Source organism: Arachis hypogaea, chromosome 3 (genome assembly GCF_003086295.3).
Source record: "Arachis hypogaea cultivar Tifrunner chromosome 3, arahy.Tifrunner.gnm2.J5K5, whole genome shotgun sequence".
In the NCBI taxonomy this organism is placed as follows: Eukaryota; Viridiplantae; Streptophyta; class Magnoliopsida; order Fabales; family Fabaceae; genus Arachis; species Arachis hypogaea.
This window is the reverse complement of record NC_092038.1, coordinates 30,048,470-30,058,419: the sequence shown is the minus strand read 5'-3', so window position 1 is coordinate 30,058,419 and position 9,950 is coordinate 30,048,470. Positions and strand designations below refer to the sequence as shown.

The window sequence follows — 9,950 nt, the reverse complement described above, 5'->3', positions numbered from 1 at the left end:
CTCACGTAATGGAAACTTAAACAGAAAAAAAGTAAAGGTATATGTACATAAGGAGTAGAATATCAAAGATACAAAATATCAAATTTTGGGCTCGACTTGCGAAATCAAGGCCAGCCAGAAAATATCATTTACATATATTTATATACATTTCCAAAACAACTCAAAATACATGACACAAATTTCTATTTTTCCATGAAGCCCCTAGGAGAAAAAAAGTAAAACACAAACAGAAGAGAAGTCTATTTTTTTTTCTTAGATCTTCTAATTTACTAGTTAATTCAATTTTATTCACAATTTACCTTTTATTATTAACCCATGTTTTTTAAAGTATTTTTTAAACTTTGTTTAAATAAACAACTTACATTGGAAAAATGTTGTTTTTGTTGTCTTTAATGAGTGATGGCATATATATCTATATATATACACGCGAGAAGAAAATTACATCAGCACGTATTATGGAACAAAGTTAAACTAGCTAAATCAACTTATTATTCGACTGCCTTAATTTCTGTAATTTTGTCCGTCCTCGTATCTTACAAAAAACTGTTACATCGAATAACACAATTACTACGATAGCAAATCTTTAAGGGTCTTGCTCCCTGTAGAATTTATTTTTTCCTGCAAGAAATTTGAGGGGAATCGAAGTTAGAAATTGTTGAAATGTGTTGCACATTTCTAAATAGTACTAGGAAGAAAAGTAGTCAAGAAATTACGTTTGTGAGGTTTGCGAGAATATTTTGGATGAAAATAAGACAAGAACATGATTTAAATTTCAAGTGGAAAGATATGGAATTTCTGCATTCTACATATGTCAAATTTTTAAAAATTGAAGTCATTAAACCATTCTAACTATTAGTCGATCGATTTAAATATTTAATCAGTTTAACTATAATTTAACTAAAATAATCAAAATATAATAAAATAATATATAAAATTATAAATAAATATATAAAATAAAAATATATTTCAATGTAAATTTTAAATTACATAAATTAAATATACTACATGAAAATAATAAAAAAATCATAATTAATTATGTGAATCAAATTAAATTGAATGTAATACATGAAAATAGAGACAAAGAAAATTCTAATTAAAGATATAAAATATTATAATAGACTCAACTATTAAATATTAAATTTAAACTAAAACGCACAATTGAAGTCCTAGAACCAAAATATAAACATTGTGAAGACCCACTCACTTAAAACAATTTTAGGGTTAGCATTTCAAAATCAAACACTACTCAAATCTGGTGGAGACTTAAGTTTTTCTTTTCTTGCAGTTAAGTTGCTCTTTATTCGAGTAAAAATTCAATTCGACTCTTATCTATTTTTTTGAAAATCAAGACAATTTTTAAAAAAAAATGCTTCGACTCCAACAATATTATTTTGGGATAATACAAATTCATCTATTAAAAAATTTGCTAAATATTAATAGAAATTAATGTTGTCAAAATTTTATGTGTAATTTGTAAAAATTTTAAATTTATAAAATTCTTTTCAATAATTAAACCAGTTATCTCTGCTATTATCACATCCATCATTATCATTATTGTTATAATTTTTACCTCTATTACTTCATATCTTGTAATTATTATTGTCTCCTCTACTACTATCAATACAAAATTACAAACACCAACACCATCAATATAAACATCATCATTCTCTTCTCTTATTTTTTTTGCCTATGCTATATTTTATTTTAAAAAGTCTTTGTATTGCAATTACTTTTTCTTGTTACGACATTACTTTCGATAATAATCATTCTCCACTTAATCATTCTCGGTGTTAAAACCACATACACAAATTACAAATAGACCTCCTCCCACAAAATTAATTTTCCGTTACTATTTAATGTGTTTTATAAGAAAGAATTTGTATTGTTCCAAAATAATATTATTAGCGGCCGAAATGTCCCAACTCTATTTTCTCCCTTATCATTCAAGAAAATGAATAGAAGCCGAGTTAGGTCTTTAATCCTCTCTATTTTTTATGTTCTTTATGCTAAGTGGGTCTAGCTAATCTAGGGGTGGCAACGGGCGGGTAGGGGCAGATTTTTGCTCTATCCAACCCCGCCCCGTCGTATAACAACTTGCATAGAACCCGTTTCGCTTTTATCTGCGGGTAGTAAAACGTTGAACCCTAATCCGTCTTTATGGGTACCTTTCCCGTTCCTACCTGACCCTATAATTATTAAAATTCAATAAATAAAATTAAATTTTAAAATTTATATAACTATCATCATATACATAATATAAATTAAAGTAAAAATTTAAATATGATACAATATTATTAATTATTTACAAATTATTATACATATTATATATTAAAATTATATATAATTATATATATAGCGGGACGGGTAGGGGTGGGTATTACCTAAACTCGACTCCGTCCCGCCCCTCCCAAGATTTTGCTCCGCTAAAAATCTGCCCCGATGTGAAACGGGTAATTATCTGCTCTAAACGGAGAGAAACAAATGAGTACCGCGAGTTCGAGTGATATTGCCATCCCTAAACTAATCTCATCAATAATAGTGTTCTGCTTTGTTTTTTTGGTGACTTTTTTTTTTTTGTGACTAATAGTGTTCTGCTTTGACAACAAGACATTCAATTTTAAAGGATGTTTAGCTTAACAATCTCTTTTTTCTATGTTATGGGGCGTGGAATTATTAAACAGCATCATTTGTAGTTTATTTTACAAAGATAGAATAACGACAGTGGTAGAGCTCGAGAATTTTAAAGGGGTGCGGGTAACTAAGGCTTCATTTGGTTAAAAGGAAGGAAGCAAAAAGAAAAAAAAAGTAAAAAAAAAAATTGAGTAAATTTTTATTTTTTTAAATATATTTAAATAAAAAAATAATAATAAGATACAATATTATAAAAGAATAATTTTATTTTTATATTATAAAATATATATTAAAAAATGAGATAATAATATTATTAGAATATTAATTGGTGATATATTTTTCTCTCATTTTTTATTCAATGTTAGAAAAAATAAAATTTTAGTAGATTTTACTTACTTTTTTACATTATTAATTTTTTCTTGAATCAAATAATAAAAAATATAGTTATTTTTCTCTCATTTTTTTCTTCTTCTCCCTTCTCCCACTTTCTCGTCAAACAAACACACCCCAGAGGAATTGTGGTTTTGGTTTTGTTTTTTCTATGCTTGCTTTTAGTTATCGTTAAATTTAAAATTCTTTCCTTTTGATTGACATACGCATTGGTTATAAGCATAGGGCTAAGATTCACTCCTCTGTTGACAGATCCCAAATGGCCGCCGTCATTTTTGTCTTTGTTCTTGTCAGCTACTCTTGATTGCGAATTCATCATAAAATGACGTAAAACTTTTAAGAAATGCATTGTTCTTTTTGTGGTAAAGGATTTTTTTCTAATATAAATTATGAAAATATTTATTTTTTAAAATTTATTTTTAAATTTTATTTATCAAAATACACGATTATTTGTTGTTATTTGGACAAGTTCGTCACACTTTACAGTAAATTCTGTAAAAACTAACAAATTCGCCGTATTTTCTAGTAAATTTTATAAAAATTATAGAGTTTTTCGTGCCCTCTTCCGAACTCCTCTCTAAAAATTTTAAAATATACGTTTTTAATCCATATTATCGTTTTCAAAAGAGCATATATATCTACAAACAGTAAATAAAAGTATACAAAAATACACAGGTAATAACCATAACTTCTTTAAGGATTTTTTTAATTATAAATTAGAAAAACAAGTCATATTTAACAATGACAACTATTATTATCGTCTCCAAAAATATACTATTACATCGGAATAAGTCAAATTTAACAAGAATTTTTTTAATTATAAATTAAAAAAAAATTATTTCCCAAAAATAAAGGTGAAAACTCAGTTGAAGTCGATTTCACTGAAAATCAATTCCACATGAAGTCGACTTTACTTGAGTTTCTACCAAAAATAAAATACCACTTATTTTTACATGTACTTTTGTATATTAAAAAATTCCTCCATTTCATTAGAAAAATTACTCCATTTCTGTTTTGAAGACACTATCTGGACTGCTGCCACGGGCCACTTTTCCGGCTACAGTTCACAATGGCCGAGCGAGAGTAATAATAATGTCCTATTTATAAGACTGACAAGTAATGTGTTTAAAGTTTACCTGTATGGGAGTCTGGTTGCCATTGTTTTCGATCTCATGAGAATCACGAAGCAGTCTTCCCTTCTCATCATAGAGAATGAGTCCACTGAAACTTGGTAGCTCACACTTCTCCCCTTTTAGGATCGGTCTTTGCCACACTGCTGATGCTGAGTTATGACTTTGCCATCCACTTTCATCAACACCAAGCAGTAGTGGTGATCCCCTCTGCCTCTCCTCCCATTTGCTTGCCCTGCTCCACACCACTGACCCCATCAGCACTCTCTTCACCGAAATCCACCCACAATGCTGTGACTCTGTCCATCTTATAGTTGTTGTAGTCTTCAGCTCAGTCACATTTTCATGTACAGCACTCTCTTCGTGAACAATCTTGTTATTCTTGCATGCCATCATCAGTTTAAGCATAATAATGACAGTGCAAATACTCAAAACTGCAAAGCTTGCACACGCTAGTAGGAGGATAGCACCTCGTGTTGAAAGCTTCAATTTGTCTTCCACGTCCCACAAAGCATCCATCAAGAATAGTAGCTTGATTTTTCTACTTTTTGTGTAACCAAGCGAACTCACTCAGAGAATGAAGATGAGATGCAGGAGTGTGTTTTAGTTTTCTACCTCCCTACCTATGTCCATGTTTTGGATGCTGGGTTCGCAAGCTTCATATGAGGTCCACCGCTGGATAAATTGTTTGCAAGATTGGACTTTAATGTCATAGCTGTTTGAGTTGAAGTTAATGCCATTTCTGTTTGAGTTCAATTCTAATATGGCTCACCGTTCAAAATAAATTAAATGCTCTTCATGGGAAATCTGTGGTCATCATCAGTTCTTGGGAATGAGACGATGCTGTATTTTATATATATATATATATAAAGGAATGATAAAGAATTTATTATTTTTTTTTCTAACCATTAATAGCTAGTACCGTTTAAGACGGAGGTAAAAATATATATATTATTAGATTATTAAATTAAAAAAGTTAGATTGGTAATTAAAAATATTAGTTAAAAATAATAAATTTTATTAATTTTTAAATTATATATATATATAATATAATTATATATATATATATAATATAATTATATATATATGTAGTTTAGTTAACATATATTTTAAAAATATATAATAAAAATATCATTAATAAAAAGATTTGTTTAATAAATACAAAATAAATATATTCAAAATTTAATTTTTTATACAGTAGCTAAAATATTATAAATGATAAATAAATATATATTAAATAATACTCTTGTTTATAAGAAAGCATAAATTTTTTATAACTGTTTTCTTTTATTTAATTACATTAAAAATCAGTCCCAAATTTTATTAGAATCAAAACCCAAAAACTCTTCCTCATTATTATATACACAATATGCAAGCTTTTTCCAAATGAAAATCTTAAATCATTATATCATTAACCCTAAAAAATATTTCTAAATCATCACAACACATTTTATTTAAAATTCAAACATCTCAAATTTGATTAGTCTCAATTTATTAAAAATTAAAATCATCCAAAAAATATTGATTTGTACCTAAAAATAAATAATAAATAATAATAAATTTGTCTCAATTTTTTTATTATGGGTGCTATATATTTAAAATTAGGAAAATTACAAATGTTATAGGTATAACATTATGAATATTAAATTAAAAATATTTTAACAATTTTTACGGTACAATTCATATTTTTATATATAGACTTTTATGAAAATAACAAATAAAAAAAGGGACTATAGAAGAAAATTATGAAACAAATATTTAAATATAATTATTAACTGATCATATTAAAATAATAAAAAAATAAACATGAATATCAAATAAAAAATATTAAAATAGTATAAAATTATGACTAATTAGTACACATGTGAGATAATTTTAAATATAGAATAAGACATAATTTAAAATTGGATAATATTAATTAAAAAAATTTGATAATTATGAACATTAATATATATGCAATTATAGATGTTATGAGTATAAAATTATGGATATTATGAATGTGAATTTTTGTAGTCTCGAAATCGAATGGTTAACAACATTCTCATTAGATGAGTCTAAAAACTGTCCTTTATTTTGACTAAGGTACTGTGTTTAGCACTTACAAAATAGAGATGAATGATAATTTTTTCTTTCAATTATTGACGTATCAAGTATATACTTTGTTCTTTGAGTGTTCAAATTTAAATTGAAGGTTTAAATAAATAATTACACTTACAATAGCCAGTTATTAAACAAAAAGTATGAGATTTATCTTGTTTTTATAAAATATTTTGCTATTTACTGAAGCATATAATCATATGGGTACGTCTGTAATGACCAAGGACTTAAGGTGGCTAAGGCAATCATATCATGTGTCTTGCATGAGTTATGGACACGTGGAATGAGATGTAGTTGATCTGTATTAACTATTAAGACGCAGTGAATTTGTTAATGACAGTAAAAGTAATAACAATAGGTAATAATAGTGGAGGACCAGATTAGAACATTGAAATTTCGATTTGGGGAAAAATAAAAGAAATTCGGAAAATAGAATTAAAGTTTCAATAGGGGATTGAGTCAAATGATACTGTACTGAGTGAGATTGAGTGGTTATTCTCAGAGGCTTTTGATTTCACTTTGTGGATAGCAATTTTTGTCAGAGGTGAAACCGGAGCCAAGGTCCTGGGTTGTTAACCAATCTCATTTAAGGACTTACTTGAATGGGAAGACACTAATGTTAAAAGTTAAAATTGATGAAGAAGGAGGGGACACTATTAATGTTGCAACCTCGGTTTCATTATTTCTTTCTAAGCTCAATTGTGGTTCCTTGGCATCTCCATATGGTTCATATATATATTGGAAGGTGCAGTTCTTCTTCATAAGATTGTGGGCACTTTTATTGCGTGGTGAAATTTGAACGTTATCATAAAAAACAAAAAAAGTACTTTGGTGATGTTATTAATTAAGAGTTCAACTGGTTATGTCTTACATGCCATTGCAAGTCTTAAAACAACTTCCTTTATATATCCTTGTTCAATAATAAATGTATCTGTATCCTTCAAACTAAATTGAAAATTATGTTCTTCTTTACTTCAAAAAGATTGCATCTCTCAACCAGGACTTATGGTGAAGTGTTTGTGGATGTGGGACAAATCACACTTTGTTTATTATTAGCATGCATTGTAATTTGGCTCCTTTGTTTTTTTGTGTTTAGGTTTAATTTCTACCAATATCTACTAGCTACTTCTTTTGTTGTGGAAGATATATGTGTTTCTATTATTGACTTCATTTAGGGGACTAATATTTTGTAGAATATAACTGAATATTATCCATGTGATGACTTAATATTCTTTTTAAATAATATTATTAAAAATAAATATTTGAATTTATGTTATTGCCGAATTTTTGTATGAACAGATGATAGAAATTTGTTCTCGAATATCTTTTTATAGAACCTTCTTATGATAAAAAGTTAGAAAATTCAGGAATAAATAAATTTATGTGGTGAAAAATTTTTTTGTGGTCCTTTGCATTTGTATGAGTCAAACGCTAGTAATAATAAAATAACATGTAGATCGATCCTAACACAATGATATCCTAAATTAACCTAATCTAATAAAAAATAAAATCTAAATAACAATCTTAAAAACTATATGACAACATGCAAATTCGTCCAAACAAAAATATAATCTAAAATTAATAACACATTCAAACAATAACATACTTTCTGATTTCCTAATTTAATCTATGTAAAATATTTAATTTCAACTATCTTAAAAGTCATACAAAATCATTCATAACTCTAAAATTGTCTAAACTACCTAAACTAATATACACATAAAAATAATCATAATAGATGTGTGCAATTATAACTAAAAATAAAACAGTAAATGAAGGAATTACTAACCTTAATGTGATTTAAGAGAATGTTGAGAGAAAAATTTTAGAAAAAAAAAAAAAAACTGAATTTTCGTAGAGAGAAGCAAAAATATGAAATGAGAGGAGAAAGAGAGGTCTACTTGACTTATTGGATGTGGGATAAGAGAACTAAAGCGCAAATCAAGTTTAGTCTAGAGAAGTCAAATTGGTCCATGCCTCCTAAACACATAACACTTTCTTTGGGAGACATGAGTCACATTGGTTCTGTGCCTCTGAAACAGCAATGCTACAACAAAATAAGATGGAGTAAATTTCTTTAATACTTCCTAAGATTCACGAAATTATCTAATGTAATTTTTTATATTTTAATTTTACTATTATAGTCTTTTAGATATAGCTTTGGATACTATAATGATCTCTAGGCTTATTTTCAATGATAACTCAACTATTTCAATGCTGATGTGGCTATTATGTGTCAGGCTAAATCTAAATTGATCTTTTCTTTTACATTCTTTCATCCCTCTCCTACACTCTCTCATCTCTCATCTCTCATCTCTCATCTCTCATCTCTCTTCTTCACCATCACTTTTCTCCACCACAAATGCATGATTACAAGAATCTCTAACATAAATTTACAAAATACTTTATTAGTACAAAACAAACAAGTATGATTTCTTAATAACAGATTAAGAAAGAAACTAGCTATAATGAAAACAAAAAACCAAGATTTTTCAATTTTCAAACTTTGCAATTCATCAAAAAACCAAGGTTCTTCTTCATCTTTTTTCATTTTAGTTCCTTCTCCAACCACAATTTCGTCTACAATCTCTTCTATTTTGTCGTCATTGTTATTGTTAAAGACCTTTACCTCGTCGCCCCTGACTTCACATCCTTTCTCAATCACGTAAGCTCGGTATTCGTTCTTCGACTCAATCTCGATCACGGCATCGGAGGTTTCCTCGACTACGACTGGCCAGGGGTTGTTACGCAATCTCTGGCGGTCTCGTCATCGTCATTGGAAAAAATCGTGGCGGCGAATTTCAGGTGACAATCTTTGAGATCTGTGTCTTCGAGGCGTGGGATAGGATCTGATTTATTGATTCGTGTTGTTTTTTGACTGACTCATTGGGAAAATTAGGTTCTGATTCTGATTTTTTTTGTGATCTTTTAGTTTTTGGGAAATAAAAAATGGAGGAGATGAACGACTAACTCAGTCTTTAAGTCGCATGTTTTTTTTTTTTGTCTCAAAACTTTTGACTTCATCCACAGAACCCTACGGCAATGTCATTGCTGAAAAAAGAAGAAGGAGTGGAAGTTCGAAAGTGGAGAAACCGAGTGGAGTGTTTCTGTTTAATCCAAACGGCATCATTTTCTCTAAATTTGGGAGTGAAACAAAAATGACAATATTTTAACACCCTCTAGCGTGGCACAGTAATGCCAAGTCAGTTAGGCGATAACTGACTCATAATCGAAAAAATGTTTACGAACCATTATAGTGTCTGGTAGGGGTGTTCGAATCCAAACTGATCCAAATTAAACTGTTTATCCAATCCAATTCAAACCGAAAACCGATCAAAATCGCACTAATTCGGATTTGATTGGATTCTATTTTTTACAAACTGCTGGATCGGATCGGATTTCGGATCTACTTTTCATAACCGATCCAATCTAATTCAAATCGCACAATATGTTATAATATTATTATTTTATTATTATATTTACAATTACACTTATAATATGTTCAATTTTTTATAGATTTTTATATTATTCATGTATTATTATTATTTAATGAATATTTTATGTTCAAAATGTTACTTATTTATTTATTTTAACTAACCTATAATTTTATTTCTATCGTTATGTTATAGTTGACTTTTTAAGATATTATTGAGACTTGTTATATCATTGTTGATTATTTAAAATTTGATGTTGAGACTTATT

The 9,950-nt window shown here is 28.2% G+C and overlaps 1 protein-coding gene across 1 annotated transcript; it reads right to left on the bottom strand.

Moving 5' to 3' along the window:
• Positions 1-470: 470 nt before the first annotated feature.
• LOC112790093 (uncharacterized) lies at positions 471-4,818 on the bottom strand. The gene is made up of 2 exons (XM_025832320.3): positions 4,158-4,818; positions 471-618 (listed from the first exon to the last, which is right to left on the bottom strand). The coding sequence occupies exons 1-2, from the start codon at positions 4,668-4,670 to the stop codon at positions 568-570; spliced, it is 564 nt and encodes a 187-aa protein (XP_025688105.1). The 5' UTR covers positions 4,671-4,818; the 3' UTR covers positions 471-567.
• Positions 4,819-9,950: the final 5,132 nt, after the last annotated feature.

Bases quoted from the DNA above. Each gene is read 5' to 3' on its own strand.
- LOC112790093 (XM_025832320.3), bottom strand. From the start codon at position 4,670: ATGGATGCTTTGTGGGACGTGGAAGACAAATTGAAGCTTTCAACACGA. The intron at 619-4,157 runs GTAAACTTTAAA...AATTTCTTGCAG, and splicing joins GCAACCAGACTCCCATACAG to GAAAAAATAAATTCTACAGG.